Consider the following 18,519-nt stretch of genomic DNA (forward strand, 5'->3'; position numbering starts at 1 on the left):
GAAACCTAATAAACTTTCTGTTCAAGTTTTATCTCTGAGTTTGTGAGACCCTTGAGAATATGAAAAAGGACCAACTAGAAAGGCAGTTGATGGCTAGAAAGGAAGCTTCCTATCTTCTCTCTTTTTGATTCTGTTACTGTTTTTTTCTGCTTTGCCTCTCTACCTGTTTCCTTGTCTTTGCTCTCCCTGGTTTTGTCTCTCAGTCTCAAGCTCTGTCTCTCTTTTCTCCCAAACTCTGTTTTGATCTCTCTGTATCTGTCCTTTGTGTCTCTGATTCTTTCTTTTACTGTCAATCTCAGTTTTTCTGCTCAGTCTCTGTTTTCTGTCTTACCTTTCTTTTCCCTCCCTCTCTCCTCTTAATCTTCCTTTATTTTTTTTCTGTCTTTTATCTCCCCATCTTCCCTATCTCCCCTTCCCTCATCACCTCTTAATCCCCCCTTCTTTCTTCCCTTCTTCTTCTCTCTTTTCTCTCCCTTTTTCTTTCCCTTCTCACCTCTCTCTCTATCCCTCTCTCTGACGGTCCTTCTCTTTCTTAAACTCTTTAGCCTCTGATCCTGTTTCTTTCTCTTCTCTGTCTCTCACTCTTGATTTGTCTCTTTTTGCCTATGCATCTTCAAGAAATAGAAAATTAAAAAAGAAAAAAAACAGATTAGTCTGTATCCTACTTTGAACTTTCTTTAACTTTGTTGTTCCATAAATGAAAGTATCTATATGCATTTAAGTGTGTGTATTTTAAATCTAGTATCCTTGCTACATGTTTTAACAGCTTCAGAAATAACTTATAATCTCCTTCCATAAAAAAGTACAGTATATGCTAGGAATTAAACAAATGCTATAAGTAAAATATCTTTCTTAGCAGTTAACGAAGATAATCAAAGCACCATTTCATAATTGAAAACTTTAATTAGCCTTTCTTCATATATTAGCAGTGATTTCAACCAAAGTATCCTTAAATAGTTGTTGCACCACATAAAGTTCTTTTGTGAGTTGTTTGACTAGCTCAAGCCAGAAAATTCTTTAGTTGCCTGTCTAATGGTTTAAAATGTGATTAGCAGATTAAATTTTTATTAGTATATTATGATTTAATCTACTAATTTTACATTGTGTTTTATGGTATTAAAGTAGTTTATTTCTTCCTGCTATTCAATTCCCTATTTCACAAAACATTGATAGAACACAAGTCCCACTATTTCTGATAAGAAAAGCAGAGGCCTGTTGACAAGTACTCCAACTTCGCAAACAGCTGATTTAGAGGTAAGTATGAGTATTTGCATAAGTAGAATCTATTTTCTTGCTCCCCTTTATTCTGTTTCTGTCACATCAGGGTAATGTTGTACACACACAATAGTATTTTTATTTTTCTGTTGCACAAACATACTTTCACTGAAAGTATTCTATATATTGCTATACATAAAATAAAAAAAAAAAAAACATTAGAATACTGTAGCACCAACCTGTCTTGATATCTCCCTCTCTCTCTCAATCTTTCTCTCTCCTTTTCTGTCTCTGACTCTGTTTCTTTGACTGTCTATCTTAGTCTTTTAGCTCACATAAAGGGTAGATGGATTTCAGTTAATAAGCCCCTTATAGATATTAATTAGATGAAGACTAGGGAAAAAAATTATACGATACTGAAGCTAATAAAAATACCTATTTAAATAATAACTTTAAAGCTAAACAGTATTATAATCTTCTTTATAGATTGATTTCTCCCCAGTTGAGCATCCATCTTTCAGAGAACTATTTCCAAACTATTAGCAGTTATATTAACTCAGATAAGATTGTTCATATGTCAAATTCTAGGTCACAGTGCTTTTAATGATATAGTATGTTTCAATTTTCCTTTAATTATTAAAAAAAACTGGTTTGCAACATTTAACTTCTACAAAAGAGTAGTATATTCTTTTATAGATTGATCTGTCCTCAGTACAAAAATCATCTTTCGAGGAACTATTTCCAAATGTCAGCAGCTGTGTTAATTCAGATGAAATTGTTCCTGTGTCAAGTTCCCAAGAAAATTCTTCAAATGAGGTAGTAGTCTCAATTTCCCCTTCAAATACCAAAAGAAATACTTACTATTATATTAGATACCTTGTATATGAGACTTCAAAAAAATCTGTAACTCAGTTAAGGTTAATATCAAGTACATGTGGAATAAATTTTCAGTTACCATTCCAAAGAAAGGATTTTAGGCTGCTATAGCCAAAACAGTTTTTGTCCTCAGGACCAAGGGACATTAAACAACCAGAAGAAACAGTATTAATATACTTTAATCCAAAACTCAGTTTTTGTCTTTACATATAACTTATGGTCACCAACTTCATTATGTTATTTGAAAATACTATGCTTTGTTAATAAATACATTAAACTCCTTATTCTAAGAGCCATGGGGATGTGGGTGGGAGTAGAGAGAGGGAATGAATAGAAAAAGAGAGAACAGGAAAAGTGGTAGAGACAGGAAGAGCCAGAGAAAAGACGAAGGGATACAGAGAGAAAGACGGTAGGATGGGACAGAGGCAGAGAGAAAAAGAAATAAAGAGGGAAAACTTTAGGGTTGTGTAGAGGTTCAGTGTAGCCAGACCTCTCAGACTCACCCTGGGGTGAGAGTGGGGATCCAGGTGATGAGGAGAAAACTAGAGATGAGTTTGTAAAGATAAACCAGGGTCAACAGAGTAATGGATCTTGTAATATATATTAAAATTTTTGAATTTTCTTCTTAAAGGGAGCCAATAAAGGATTATGAACAGGAAATGACATCAAATGTTCTTGAATAAAGTTTATTCTGGATCGAGAGGCAGAGAACAGATTGTAAAAAGCTGAGACTAGAGGCAATTAGAGGGATAATAACAAAGCATAGAGCAGAAATAAATGAAATAGAGATACCCTGGTGCTCTGCAGCATGGGTGACATGCTGGGGAGATGCACTCTATGAAGGCTCTACAGAATATGCTGAGCAGGGCCAGCAGTCACTGCTGGAGGGGAGACGGGGGTTACCTGAGCTGGAGCCTCCTCCTTGGCAAGGGCATCTGGCACCATCTCAGTGAGGCCGCAGGACAGGGAGACAATGCATAGCCACCAGCTTCAGGGCCAGGATCAGTAAGGCTTGCGGGACAGTGATTTGTCAGAGTACGTCATGCTGTCCAGGTTGGGCGATCTGCTCTTCTACACTGTTGTTGAGGGACAGGAATGAATCCCTATCCACAAGTTCACTACTGTACTGAAGGCTACTGGACTGCAGACATCAGATCCCCTGCTCCGGAACTGCATGAGTCAGATGTACCACATGGTTCTAGAGTCCAGCAGTGGTGGCCTCTTGGACCGAGATCTCTTCCAACAGTGTGTGAGCAGCAACATTGGGCTCCTGACCTAGGGATTCTGAAAGAAGATTGTCATTCCTGATTTTGAGGAGTTCACCAGCCATGTGGATTGCATCTTTGAGGATGCCAGAGAGTTCACTGGAGGCAAAGTGGCAATCTACATCCCTCAGCTGACTAAGTCAAATCCAGACCCATGGCCATCCATAGTACACAGGGGCCACACAAAGGTCCCCTTCTGCCTCCAGTACACAGGGGTCACACAAAGCACTGCCTCTAAGCACTGATTACATGCACAAGTTTAGGGGCAAGGAGCCCAGTGGCCTGCGCTACAACAAGATCGCCCTGAATGAGGAAATAATCCCCCATAACCTCATGGTCAATACTGGAGCCATTGTCATAAGCTCTCTGATCAAGATAGACTGTAACAAAGCAGAGAAGTTTGATTTTGTTTTGCAGTATCTGCACAAAATGGCTGGAAAAGTAATACATGGGTTTCAGCAATGCCACATTCCAGTCTGAGAAGGAAATGGGATCAGAATTATGCCATCGGCTATTATCTAAAGGAAAAGAAGTGCTTTCCTAAGGGGGTGGACATGATAGCTGCCCTCGAACTCTACTTCCAGCTGTGCTTCATGGAGCAGTGTCATGGCAGCATAGTGGGACCTGGCCCATCACAGGCAAGATAGAAACATCAGTAATAAGAGAGAATCATTGATCGGCTGCCTCCTGCTTGCTCCCTACCCCAGGCATGTGCCCTTTACCGTAATTGAACCTGAGACCCTTCAGTCTGCAGGCTGACTCTCTATCCACTGAGCCAAACCAGCTAGGGCGTCATTAGTCTTTTAAGAAAAAATTTTTTTTACTGATTTTAGAGAGGAAGGGAGAGGAAGAGAGAGATAGAAACATTAATGATGAGAAGAAATCATTGATTGGCTGCCTTCTGCATGCCCTCTACTGGGGATGCAGAGCACAACCCAGGCATGTGCCCTTGATTGGAATTGAACCTGGGACCTTTCAGTCTGCAGGCCTACTGAGCCAAACCAGCTAAGGCCACGTCATTAGTCTTATACTGACTTGTTTGGTATACGCAACAGAAAATATTTCGCTTTCAGAGAACAAGAAAAATAGGTTTACTTGTATTACACTTATTAATTTGTGCAGTTATTCAGTGCCTATTAAGTTAATATTCAAGAAAAAATTACTAATTTTTATTAAAATGTCCTATTATTTTATGTTAATGATTACTCATTTATTTCAGCCCTTTGTATTCAGCATGTCTCTATCGAAATAAACCTACGTTTCTATGAAACTAAATCTCAGGTTTAGCATTTCTTTTTTTCTGCTGGCCCATTTATAGTGTCCTTGTCTAAGCCAGTCACTGTGTCCAAGGGCATGGAATACATTGATTGGCTAGATTGGGTCTTCTGGCCATTCTCCAGCTCAGAAATATTATCAGATCCACTTGATCCATACAGAAAGTATGGTATGCAGGCTGGTAGAATAAATAGGTTCTCCTAAGAGAACCAGAAGTCCCAAAGAATGGAAAATGAATGTTGGGCAGTAAAATTTTAAATGTCCACCAGACAGGATGATATGGAATTTTACAGTAAAAGAAATTTCTCGATAGTCTTTATTTTAAATGAGAGGAACCCTTGATAACTATATGTCTCTATTTTTGTGTTCTAAGAAACAGACATATCACTTTTGAAAGATAAGGTATTTCTTTATTCTAGATATTATCTACTTGATGGGAAATTGTCAAAATTACATGCATTGGCAAATCAAGGAAACCTAGTGTTTGACTCAGAATTAAGTATAAACTGTGTTTTAATTCAAAAAATCATGTAAACACTCTCTCCAACTTTGGAATGCTTGAATCTCAACTCTATCATTATTTTCTCTAGGTCCTTAAATAAGTTATCCAACCTCTTGAAATCTAAGTTTTCTCATTTTACAAATGGGGATAATATAATGTGCCTTCCCTGATTCTTGTGAATATTAAATAAGCAAATGATTTAAAACCAATCAGTGTCCAGAGTGAATAAGCATTTCATAAGTGCTTTTATTAATATTTATGAACTATGGACATTAAGACTATTTGCCTTTGAAATAAAATATAAATATACTATCTGGAAGAATTATGCAACATCTTTTCTTCTTTTTTCAGGTTCCTTTAAATAAATCAGAAATATGTTGTATTATTAGAGCATCACCAGGAACTAGACAATTGAAAAGTAAAGGTGTTATTGTAAAGAAGAAGAAATATTCTCTTCCTAAAGATATTCCTCAAGGTACTGTAGTATCAATGCAGAAAACACCTTTAAAAAGCTATAAAACACATTTTCATTGTAAATTCCTTATATACATGGGAAGTTCAGTTATAAATTTTATTCTGAGAGTTCTTGCACAAGTGGAAATTGTAAAATTTTAATAGTAAATTTGGTCAGGTTTCAGAACCTCATTAAAATAATTGTTTTGAAAGTCAAATACTTCATCTTTTGAAAAATTAGCTAATGCCATTGAATTAAAATGTATGTAAGATGATTCCTCTTGTAACTATTTGAAATTTAGTGTTGCGGGGCCTTATTTTTAGTAGTATTCTTTTTAAAGGTATTGAGATGTTTCTGCGTTTACTTAACAGTGGGTAAAACGTTTTCCGTGACAGGCTTTGAGCTGAGCACCTTACCATATCTCGCTTATTTCTCACTATGACTTTATGATAGACAGTATGTGTACTATTATCCTCACTTTATATATTAGGAATATGAGGCTTAAAGTAGTATGCAATTTGTCCAAGAACATATTCCTACCAAGTGGTAGAAAGGAGTTCAATCTTTCCATCTAAACTCCAAGTTTAGATTTTTCTGTACTTCCCTCACTCCATATCAGTCCCCATTGATACCTGTCGCAATTTCTTCCACAGAGCCTGTCCTGAGCTTCCCTAAATCCACAGAGATATTTTTCTTTTCTAATTTCCTTGAATACTTAATTCAGTGTTACTCATTTTTACACTTGATAATTTACTGCTCTCTGACATAATTTTTATGCTGACTTTTTATATTCTTTAGGTTATGAAGTTTTCACAGACAGAGACCACATAATAGACTTGTATTTCTATCTCTGGTAACAGCCTAGTGGTAGGGAATAGTAGATGTCATATCAGTCAGGGTTCTACGAAAGAAACAAAATTAATAGGATGTAAATACATACTTCAAGGATTTGACTTAGTGTAATTATAAAGTATGGTAAAAACTCTAGGGTGGGCTGGAAATGCTTGGGCAGGTGCTGATGTTGATGCAGTCCTCAGGAGGAATTTCTCCTTCCTCAAAGAAACCTCAGTTTTGCTCTTAAAGCTTTTCAACTGTTTGGATAAGGCCCATACACATTATCAAGGATTATCTCCTTTATTTAAAGTCAGTTATTACAGATGTTAACCACATATACAAAATACCTTTGCAGCAACACCAGCTCCTAAATTAGATTAATATTTAATATAATTGGATAGATAGCCTAGCCAAGTTGATACTACAACTAACCATCTCAGTTCACTCTGTGTCAACTACACATTCATACACATCTCCTTAAACCATATTTAATATCCAAATAAAAACAGTAACAAAGTCATACTTCTGTGTTCTAACATAATGTGACTATCCTACATACAACCAAAAATGTGCTCCTTCCCCAGAACAGGATTCAAAGTTCTTAGATGATGTTTGTTCTTCTCTTTGGTATTCTGTAACTAAGTTCTATATTATGAAGCTAACTATTATTAATACATCTTATATAGGATGATAGAGTATAAGAGAGGGAAGGAAATAAAGATATTTGCTTAGTCATGTGATCATAACTGGTATTTATAACTACCTTTCTCCACTACCCATTCCATATTCCCTCTGCCCTCAATAAGTACCTTAGCTGGTCATGATTATTTAAATGGTGGGGTGATATAAACTCTTATTTTTGAAGGATCTAGTCCTGCTTGGATGGGTTGTAGTTTTCCATTGACCTTAATCACAGGACATGGTAATATTACGGGATACCTTTAGGCCGTGGTCAGCAAACTGCAGCTCTCGAGACACATGAGGCTCTTTGGCCCCTTGAGTGTGGCTCTTCCACAAAATACCACAGCCTGGGCAAGTCTGTTTTGAAGAAGTGGCATTAGAATAAGTTTAAGCTTAAAAAATTTGGCTCTCAAAAAAAAATTTCAATCGTTGTACTGTTGATATTTGGCTCTGTTGACTAATGAATTTGCCGACCACTGCCTAAGGGATCTTCTGTATTGCAGATATACTCTTCCACTGTGGAGTGGTATGATCTAATTTTCCCATGGTATTCAGGATCAGTCACCCCAACCAGTACAGGAACTTTCTTCTTTGCTTGTTGACCCAGAGGCATGAGGAGCCTAAAGTGGCCAGTGGCCGCCTTTACTCACAGTTCAATGGAATTATTGTTGTATCTTCTGGTGAAAGATTTCCTCCCTTTGAAACTAAGGCCTCTAGGCCAATAAAGCATAAAGTCATGGGAACAAGAAGCAAAAATTTTACTAGTTAGTCACCAGGGGTAATATTGAGTGGTCCCACTTCCATTTTCACCCCCTACATTTTTTGGATCTTTGAATTCTGGTTATGGGATAAACAGCACTGTATATTGGATGCTGTTCCAGAGCAATACAACCTTTTACCTTCTGGAGAACTTTGCCCCAGTCTGCAAGGTATTGCTGCCCCACTAGTGCTGTAACCATCCATTCTATTAAGCCATCTGCTTCAGGATGATGGGGAACATGGTAAGACCAGTGAATTCCATGAACATGGACCTAATGCTGCACTTATTTTGCTCTGAAATGAGCCTCTTGATCAGAAGTAATGCTCTGTATGATGCATGATGGTAGATAAGGCATTCTGTAAGACCTTGAATGATGGCTTTGTCAGAAGTTTTGCATGCAGGGAAGGAAAATTACCATCCAGAGAAAGTATCTATTCCGGTAAGAATAATATGTTGCCCCTGCCATGATGGGAGTGGTCCAGTGTAATCAACTGGTCACCAGGTAGCTGGCTGATCACTCCAAGGAATGGTGCCATATTGGAAATGGGGTGTTGGTTTCTGCTGCTGACAGATATAGGATACTCAGCAGTGGGTATAGTCAGGCTGACTTTAGTGAACAGAAGGTCATGTTGCTGAGACCTTGCATAACTTCTATTGTGGGCATTGGGCAATCACTGGAGCAAAAGGCTTACTGGTATCCACAGAACAAGTCATTGGCTTGTTTATTAAAATTCTCCTCTGCTGAATTTATCCTCTGTTGAGCATTCAGATAAAACACATATATTAATTTTTTTTTTTTTTGGCCATTCAGAGAAGTCGATCCACATGACTTTTCCATAAATTTTCTAGTCATGTCCCTTTCAAGTCCCTGTTCATCCAGCCAAACTATTGGCTATAGTCCATGAATATAATTCTAAAAAAGTAAAAAATGAGGCATATAAGGAGGAGGATCCAAGATGGCTGCTCGGGTAGACATCTAACCCCAGCAGCACACAACAATTTCAATGGAATACAACTAAAATGTAGAGTGGACATTGCCCAGAGCTACAGGTAGTCTACTGACTGAAAATTCTACAACAAGAAGGAAAGAGAAAACCAGAAGGAAAATCAGAGGAGCTGAAAAAAAGCCTAAGGTACGGAGACATGCTATGCGCGTGTGGGGAGAGGTCGCAGCCGGAGAGGAGGAGAGGGCTGGGTGCTGCCTGGCGTTCCCTAGCAGGAAGGAAATAAAACCCCCAGCCTGGGCTGAACCCCCGAACCGGCGGCGCTGAGCCCCAGTTATGGGCCAGACCCTGGGGACCCAGGCTCCGGCGGGGGGAGACGGGGCTGTGAGGCGGAATCCCAGGGGAGCAGCGAAAAGCAGGGCCCCCGGAGCCGTGCGCACATTGCGCGCAGAGGACTGAATGTTGACTCTGATGCTGGATTACCCTAGCCAGAAGAAACAAAGCCTCCGGTGGCACTGAGCCTCAGTCCGGACTGCTCTGAACCCTGGCTCTGGGCCAATCCCTGGGGACCCAAGCTCAAGCAGAGGAAGACGGGGCTGTGAGGTGGAGTCCTGGGAGAGCGGTGAAAGGCCGAGCCCCTGAGTCGGAGTCACGCACATTGCTTGCAAGGGAAGGAATGTTGACTCTGATGCGGGATTGCCCTGGAGGGAGGGAAACGGGAGCCCCAGCCGTGTTGGGCCCCAGTTTCGACTGCTCTGAGCCCCAGTCCTGGGCCAGACCCTGGGGACCCGGGCTCAGGCGGGGGGAGATGGGGCTGTGAGGCGGAATCCCAGGGGAGCGGCGAAAAGTGGAGCCCCCGGAGTCGCGCACACTGCGCGCAGAGGACAGTCTGTTGACTCTGATCCTAGACTCTTCTAGCAGGAAGGAGAAAAAAAGCTCCAGACTGGAGGAACGCGATGAGGAGCAGGAGCCCCTGCCGGACACCGGCCAGCCGGGCACCAGCAAGGAGCCGGGCGACGGGGCCCCCAGGGGGGGGAGGGTGCCCCTGAGCCTTCGACCGCTGAGCGCGGGCAACGGAGCCAAGGCCGGGGGCTGCTTCCTGGGCGGCGCCGACCCCGGCAACAGGCTGAAGCAGTGCAGGAGCCCGTGGAGAACAAAGGGGTGCCACAGGCCAACCTGCTGAGCTCCCAGGACAAGGAGGAAGAAACCAAAGAAGTTCTCAATGTGAAGAAATCAAGTGAGAGCAAATGATAGTAAAATTACTTAAGAAAGAATACAAAGAAGATCTTGAAAAATCAAAGACTAAGTCAGAGCTCAACTCACCAGCCAACATTGCAACATAAATGCGTTTAAAAAAAAAAAAAAAAAAGGACAGAATGTTGGAACAGCGGTGGCCAGGCCTAGAGTGGCCAGGCACAAGGCAGTGGCAGCCGGGCCCGGAGCAGCAACGGCCAGGCCCCAGAGCAGCAGCATCAACAGCCAGCACTGGAACAGCCAGACCTGGGGCAGTGGCAGCCAGGCCTGAGGCGGAGGCGGCCAAGCCCAGGGTGGCCAGTCCAGGAACACCCAGACCCGGAGTGGCCGGGCCCGGAGAAGCCAGGCCCAGAGCAGCCGGGTTGAGAGCAGCCAGGCCCAGAACAGCAGTAGCCAAGCCCGGAGCATCCAGACCGGGAGCGGCTGGGCCCAGGGCAGCGGCTGCCAGGCTGGGAGCGGCCAGGCCCAGAGCAGCCGGGTCTGGTGCGGCCAGGCCCAGAGCAGTGGCTTCCAGGCTGGGAGTGGCCAGGCCCGGAGCAGCGGCTGCCAGGCTGGGAGCGGCCAGGCCCGGAGCAGCAGCAGCCAAGTCCAGAGCAACTAGGTCTGGAGCGGCAGTGACCAGACCCAGAGCAGCTGGTTGTGGAACGAACCAGAGCAACAGAGGCCAGGCCCGGAGCAGCCAGGCCCGGAACAGCTCTCTCCTCGCCTGCCTCCGCCCCAAGGCTGCCTCTCAGACATGGCTGGAAACTTTTGTGGGAACTTGAGGGTCTGCTGAATCAAGTGATGAAGGCTTAGATCTGGATGTGTTGAGTTAGTATAGCGCTGGGGTGTTGATCTGTGAGTGCCTTAGGTGGGGCCTGGATGAGGCTGGTTGACCTATTTGGAAATGTCTTTTGTGTGAAGTGTATCATTGGGCATGTGGAGGTATTATTGATATGAGAAAATGCTAAGTAACTAATTTATTATCTGAAAAGGGATTTACTATCGGAGAAAGGGAGGGAGGAAGAGACTGAACATAAACTGTGCACCTATGGATGAGGACAATGGGGGATTGGGAGGGGGCGGAGGGTGGGGTGGGAACCTGGTGGAGGGGGGAAGAAATGAGGAATCTTTGTAATAATATGAACAATAAAGATAGATTTAAAAAAAATGAAAAATGAGGTGCACTGTTCTAAGTTCTGTCCCACTGGGAGGATATCTCTTTGCCTGTTTCCTTCAGATTTGCCCCAAGAAGAATCTATAGGTACTATAGCAGTCTACTTTCAGGTGGTACTTGAATATCATGTAGAACCATATGTCAACCAAGCCAGACTTTTATTTTCCTCAGTCAGCTGATTGTAGAGAACTCCCCATAATGTCATGAGTGCAGGCTGAGAGAGGTTATGTAGCAGGATTATGGGCCATGGATATTTGGGCCACTTCCTCTTATAACTTACGTATGCCTTCAGGGCCTGCTCAGCCCAATCTTGTATATTCCATTTGAATTTGATAATAGTGTTGCTCTTCACAGCCAGCTTTATGGTATGGTACACCAGACAACACTTAATTCATGATGGGCAACTCATCTCCTGTTATAATTGGTGGCCCATGGTTAAATATTCAGTCTCTACTAATGCCCAAAAATAGCCAAATACTTTTTCTCAAAAAGAGAGAGTAGTTATCCACAGAAAATGGCAGCGCTTTCCTCCAAAATCCTAAGGACCTGTGCTGTGGTTCATCAACAGGCTCCAAACAGCATCTCTGTCCACCACTGACACTTCAAATACGATTACACTATTGGCTGCATCATATGGTTCACGTGGCAGAGCATCTTGCACAGTAGCCTGGACCTGTTGCAGAGCCTTCTCTTAGCCTGAGATCCTCTCCAAATCAGCAGCTTTTCAGGTCACTTGGTAAATGGACTGGAGAACTACACTGAAATGAGGAATATGTTGACTCCAAAATCTAAAAAGACCTCTAGGCATGTGTCTCTTTTTTGGTTGCCTAAAGGGCCAGATGCAACAACTTAGCCTTCACTTTTGAAGGCATATCTCTCATTTCACTGGACTCCAGGAAGTTTCACTGAGGTGGGCCCAGAAATTCCATTTCCCTGGAACCTGGAGACCTAGTAATTCCACTTCTGGGACTATATCCAACCATAACATGTACTATAACATAAGTTCATCAAAACATCTGTACTAGAATGTTCATAGAATCACAGTTAATAATAGCCCTAACCTAGAAATTATCCAGATGCCCACCAACAGTATAATGGATAAGTAAACTATGGTACATTCATTCATTCAAGTGCTATATAGCACTGGGAGTCAGCAATATACAATCGCAGTGTACATACAACAATATTGATGAATCTTACATAAAGAGCCAGGTGCAATAAAGTATATTTAATATCACTTATATTTAGTACAAAAGTAGGCAAAGGTAAACTATCATGGAAATCACCATAGTGGATGCCTTTTGCAGACAGGGATAGCAACTGGAAAGGGTTTTGAGAGGGAATTCTAGGGTGCTGGTAGTATTTTGTTTTATTGCCTGGATGCTAGCTATGTTGGTGTGTTTTTTATGAAAAGTCATAAAGTTGTACAGTTCACATATGTGTACATTTCAATGTGTATGCTATATTTCAATAAAAAGTTAAAAACAGAGAAACTTCTCTTAATTTGATCCTTTTGGCTGTCATATTAGTTTCTGGCATCAGGTAATATCATAATTCTGGATTTAAGTATGCAACAAATCAAAACAAAAATGTGTCTGGGAAGTTCTTTTGCGTGTTCAGACCAAAAATTTTAGCTTAATTCTGAGACCTATTGATGCATGTTGAACCAATTGTGCCACCTTCTGGCTTCTTCCGACGCCCTCACCTCATTTAGCAGTCTCCTCATTTAAGTAATTTCCTTTCAACCCCTGGCCACTTGTCTCTGCTTTGCCTTCAGTAAAAATAGCAAAGCCCCAAGCTAACTAGTGATCATGTTATTTTAAACATGCAGCAGCCTATTTTTAGTCCTGGCATTTAACGTTTTAGCTAGTTTGGCAGTAATCTAATCAGCACTACAGAATGAAGCTTACTTTTGATGGACGAGGACCCTTATTCTTATGGTGTTTGTCCATTGGCTGGCACTGTGCAGATTAAAGGGAAAATGTGGTGAAAGCGAACCAGTAGAGGAGTCCAAAAGAGATGTGATAGAGGAGGTAGTATGGGTAACTTGAGATGCAAGAATGATGACAACCTGGATAGAAGAGGCCTTACAAAACATCTTGTCCAAGGTTCCTCTGACCTGTAAATTATACTCTCTAGAACAAGCATGTCAAACTCAAAGGCTAACATAGGCCAAAGAAACAAGGTTTAAATTTATGTGGGCTGCAAAAAACCACAAAAGTTTCAATTTTCATAGAAATGTAGGTTTAGTTTGATAGAGACATGCTGAATACAAAGGGCTGAAATAAATGAGTAATCATTAACATAAAATAATAGGACATTTTAATAAAAATTAGTATTTTTTTCTTGGACATTAACTTAACAGGCACTGAATAACTGCACAAATTAATACGTGTAATACAAGTAAACCTATTTTTCTTGTTCTCTGAAAGCAAAATATTTTCTGTTGCATACACCAAACAAGTCAGTATAAGACTAATGACGTGGCCTTAGCTGGTTTGGCTCAGTCAGCCTGCAGTCTGAAAGGTCCCAGATTCCAGTCAAGGGCACATGCCTGGGTTGTGCTCTGGATCCCCAATAGGAGGCATGCAGAAGGCAGCCAATCAATGATTTCTTCTCATCATTAATGTTTCTATCTCTTTCTTCCTCTCCCTACCTCTCTAAAATCAATAAAACAAAATTTTTTCCTTAAAGGACTAATGACGCCCTAGCTGGTTTGGCTCAGTGGATAGAGAGTCAGCCTGCAGACTGAAGGGTCTCAGGTTCGATTGCGGTAAAGGGCACATGCCTGGGATGGGGGCAAGCAGGAGGCAGCCGATCAATGATTCTCTGTCGTCATTGATGTTTCTATCTTTTCCTCTCCCTTCCTCTCTGAAATCAATAAAAATACATATTTTTTTAAAAAAAAGACTAATGACAAGGCAATTGGCTGTGAAAATATTTGCTTCTAGTATTAGTGGAGAGAAATGATGCGCCTGCACATAAGATGCATAAGGGAAATGAATACAACATGATTATGGTAGTCAATCATGAGGGAACATTGTAGTTCATTATTAACAATTATGTATAACAGGATATTGTAAAAATTAAGTTAAATTTTTATTAAAACATTTCTTACATATTGTTATATTTGCTGAGCCACAAACATATTTGTGTGGGCTATAAACCATGAGTTTGACATGCTTGCTGTAGAATAAGGCACAGGAATCTGCAAATGGTAGGTTCTCAAAGTGATTCCAATAAGCACTAAAATTTGAGAACTATATAATTGATTCTCTTTTGCTCATTTTACATTACAAAAATAACATTGCCAGATCAATAAATGACTGTCCCAAGTTCATACTGCTGGGGCTGACCAGCAGACCCTGAGTGACAGACGAACAGATTACTCTGACACAGGTTTTGGTGAAAGAGAGGTTGAGGAAGGGTAGGTGGGATGTGGTTGGGTGGGATGATTATCCACTTGGGAAGATATTCAAAAGTTGGAATGGAGAGGATGACTGTGGTCCAAATTCTTTAATAAATGTGCCGATAGTGTATGAGGTCAATTAAGAACATAGTAAGGAGAAGAAGGTATCTAGAATACCCAGTGCTTCCCAAATGTAAATATACTTATGAACTATTTGAGGATCTTGTTAAAAATGGAGATTTTTATTCAGTAGGTCTGGAATGAAGACCAAGATTCTACATTTCTAATAAACTCTTAGGTGATGATGAAGTTACTGGTCCATGGAGCATACTTTGAATGACAAAGGTATAAGTCTCTGGTGGTCAAACTTAGCTACACATCAGACTTTCCTGAATATTTGAGTCCCTTGTTCAGACACTCTGACTCAATTGTTATTGAGTATGACCTGTATATCAGGACATTCAAAAGCTCAGTGAATTCTAAGGTAAAATGCAGTTTGAGAACCATTAATGTAGATAGACTGATTAGGTCAGGGCTGAGGTGACAATAGGAATAAGTAAATCTGGCTCCACCCTGGATCTCCTGGTACAAGATGTTGGGGGAAAAGGGCACATAATTCTCTATTGGGAAAAATCTGGGCTCAATTAAAACAAAAGTAGTAGGAAATTGCAAAGGAAGGATGGACAGGAAAATGTGAGGGACTTCAACTTGGGTTGAAGGAGAGCAGGAATGAGTTTTTCCAAGTTACAAGGCTGAGGTTGGAGGTCTTTTGATGCCTACTGACTGCTGTCTTTGCTGGGCTTTCCACTGGAATGTTTTTGAGTAAGTCTCTTTGCATCTCCAAAGAGTGTCCTCAGCTTGTCCAGGATGGAGTAAGCCAGCTATTCCTTTTTTAATTATTATTATTTTCATTTTTATCTTTATTGTTCAGATTATTGCAATTGTTCCTCTTTCCCTCCCCCCCCCCCATACCTCTCTTCCACAAGGTTCCCACCCCACCCTCTGCCCTTACCCCTCGCCACACTGTCCTCATCCATAGGTGTACAATTTTTGCCCAGTCTCTTCCCGCACCCCCACACCCCTTTCCCCCTGAGAATTGTCAGTCCACTCCCTTTCTATGCCCCTGATTCTATTATATTCACCAGTTATTCTGTTCATCAGATTTTTTATCCACTTGATTTTTAAATTCACTTGTTGATAGATATGTACTTGTTGTTCATAATTTTTATCTTTACCTTTTTCTTCTTCCTCTTCTTAAAGAATACCTTTCAGTATTTCATATATTACTGGTTTGGTTGTGATGAACTCCTTTAGCTTTTTCTTATCTGTGAAGCTCTTTATCTGACCTTCAATTCTGAATGATAGCTCTGTTAGGTAGAGTAATCTTGGTTGTAGGTTCTTGCTATTCATCACTTGGAATATTTCTTGCCACTACCGTCTGGCCTGCATAGTTTCTGTTGAGAAATCAGCTGACAATTGTATGGGTCCTCCCTTGTAGGTAACTAACTGTTTTTCTCTTGCTGCTTTTAATATTCTCTCTTTTTCTTTTGCTCTTGACATTTTAATTCTGATGTGTCTTGGTGTGGTCCTCTTTGGATTCCTTTTGTTTGGGGTTCTCTGCACTTCCTGGACTTGTAAGTCTATTTGTTTCACCAGGTGGGGGGAGTTTTCTGTCATTATTTCTTCAAATAGGTTTTCAGTATCTTTCTCTCTTCTTCTGGCACCCCATAATTCTGATGTTGTTATGCTTGAAGTTGTCCCAGAGGCTCCTTACACTATCTTCATATTTTTTTCTTCTTTTTCCTTTTTGCTTTTCTGATTGAGTGTTTTTGCTTCTTTGTATTTCAAATCTTTGACTTGATTCTTGCAATCCTCTAGTCTGCTGTTTGATCTTTGTATATTATTTTTTATTTCAGTCAGCGTATGCTTAATTTCTAGTTGGTCCTTTTTCATATTCTCAAGGGTCTCGCTAAATTTATTGGCCTTTTCTAGAAAATTCTTGAAAAATCTTATAACCGTGGTTTTGAACTCTATATCTAGTAGTTTGATTTCCTCCATTACTTTCTTTTGTGATCTGTTTCTTTGTCTCTGCATTTTGGCTGCTTCCCTGAGTAGATAGAGTATTCTTGTGTGCTAGGAGTCCTATAGGGCCCAGTGACTCAGCCTCCCCAGTTACTTGAGGTGGACATTCTTGGTGCACCCCTTTGTGGGATGTGTGCACAGTCTTGTTGTAGTTAAGCCTTAATTGTTGTTGGCATCACTGGGAGGAATTGACCTCCAGGCCAATTGGCTGTGAGGATCAACTGTGTCTACAATGGGAGAACTTCTGTGCTGGAGACACCCTTATGAGATAAGACTTGCTTCAGTGGGGCTTTGTTGCTCACTGAGTCTTTCCCCTGAGTGTGTCCCTTATGGATCTGAGGAGTTGTAATCTGGATGGTCCCACTCTGATCCCTGGGTACACTGGCTCTTGGATCTCCAAGGAGGTGCTAATTTATCCTCTGCCTGAGGCCACCCAGCAGGAGATACGGAGATATCTACAAATTTATCTTCTTTGGGTTTTGGTGGTGCCCAGATGAGGCCCAGCTGTGAAGCAATGCAAGCTTCTGTGGGGCCTTGTGCATTCTTTTGGATGTTCTGGGTCTCACTGACTCAGCTGCAGTTTGTTAGGTAAGTTTAGAATTCAAAAGACCAGGTCATTCATATGCAAAAGCCTCTTTGCTCAGCTTGGATGGGGCAGAGTCTCAGGGTGGAGCAAACAGCTATGGCTTCATGGGGCAGGATCTCAGGGCGGAGCATACAGCAATGGCTTCCTGTCAGCCCTGCCCTAAAAGGCCCTGGGTCTCAGTGTCCTGCAGTAATTGCTGCAATCACCTCTGAGAGAAAGCCGCCCTCAAGTTTTCTCTGCTGCCACAGTCCAGTTTCTCCCCGTATGACTCTAGGTCCCCAGAGTCTCACCTGGAACTGAAGTTCAGAGCAGTCAGGATCTTGTGTCTCCCGATTTAAAAAGCCAACCAAGTACTCAGTTGCAAGCCCTCTCTGCATGCGTGTGCCTCAGTACCTCTGCCTTCCACAGTTCCTGTGAGTCTCAGTGTGCTTTTCTCTTTCCTTCTAGTTGTAGAATTTACACTCAGCCAGATTTCCTGTGGTTCTGAATGATGTCAGTTTTGTTCTTTAGTTGTACTTTTGAAATTGTTGTGCAAGGCAGCAGTTTAGGTGTTTACCTATGCCGCCATCTTGGTCCCCGCCCCCCCCTTTTATTTAAACAGACTTTGGATTTGTGCAACTAGAGTGGTCTGAGCATCAAGAGCTCTCTCCCCAATGTCTGGTTATTAATAATTATTGGATACCTGCTTGTGATGTATATGAAGTAATTGATTTTTATATCTTTTCTCCAGATATTATAATAAAAACAAATGGCAGGATGTAGCAGCTATGGCTGAATTTTCAGTACTTTGAAGACATGAATCTGAAGTCAAAGTCCATAAAGCAGAATGTCTGCCTGAAATTATATGAAATTCAAAAATCAAAATTCTCTATTTGTGATAATATTCTGGTGTTAAAATTCTCCTGAGATTTTTATAACTTACTATTAATCAGTTAAGAAAGAAACATTTTCCTGTATGCTTCTTAAATATATGTATTTGTATTGTAAAATAAGAAAAAATAACTTATATTAGAGGACTGTACATTAGATGATTTCAACTATTTATAAAGAGCTAACACCAGAGCTCTATGTAACTTCCTTTGATTGTTTTTTCCTTTGTATCAATTTAAATTAGTAAAGTTGTTAAAACCCTAAAAGTGAAAATGTTTATATTATGAACTATTTTTAACAGAATTTAATTGAAACTATGTGAGCAAGAGACCTAATTTCAGGTCTGACTGAAAGAA

General features: G+C 41.0%; 1 protein-coding gene and 1 pseudogene across 2 annotated transcripts in view; both read left to right on the top strand.

Annotated features, from left to right (window-relative positions):
* The window catches only part of MEIKIN (meiotic kinetochore factor), a gene marked incomplete at both ends in the record, with an annotated part of 37,086 nt that extends 19,031 nt beyond the window's left edge, over positions 1–18,055 (top strand). The window contains 4 exons of the mRNA XM_084883903.1: positions 1,174–1,254; positions 1,912–2,031; positions 5,485–5,608; positions 18,024–18,055. Of these exons, the coding sequence (XP_084740029.1) occupies positions 1,174–1,254; positions 1,912–2,031; positions 5,485–5,608; positions 18,024–18,055 (357 nt within the window). The remainder of the gene's footprint in view (positions 1–1,173; positions 1,255–1,911; positions 2,032–5,484; positions 5,609–18,023) is intronic.
* LOC311622561 (glutaminase liver isoform, mitochondrial-like) lies at positions 2,948–4,003 on the top strand (annotated as a pseudogene). The gene has a single exon. The product of its transcript is annotated as a glutaminase liver isoform, mitochondrial-like (transcript).
* Positions 18,056–18,519: the final 464 nt, after the last annotated feature.

Source organism: Pipistrellus hanaki, assembly GCF_964339955.1.
Source record: "Pipistrellus hanaki genome assembly, chromosome: 5".
Taxonomy (NCBI): Eukaryota; Metazoa; Chordata; class Mammalia; order Chiroptera; family Vespertilionidae; genus Pipistrellus; species Pipistrellus hanaki.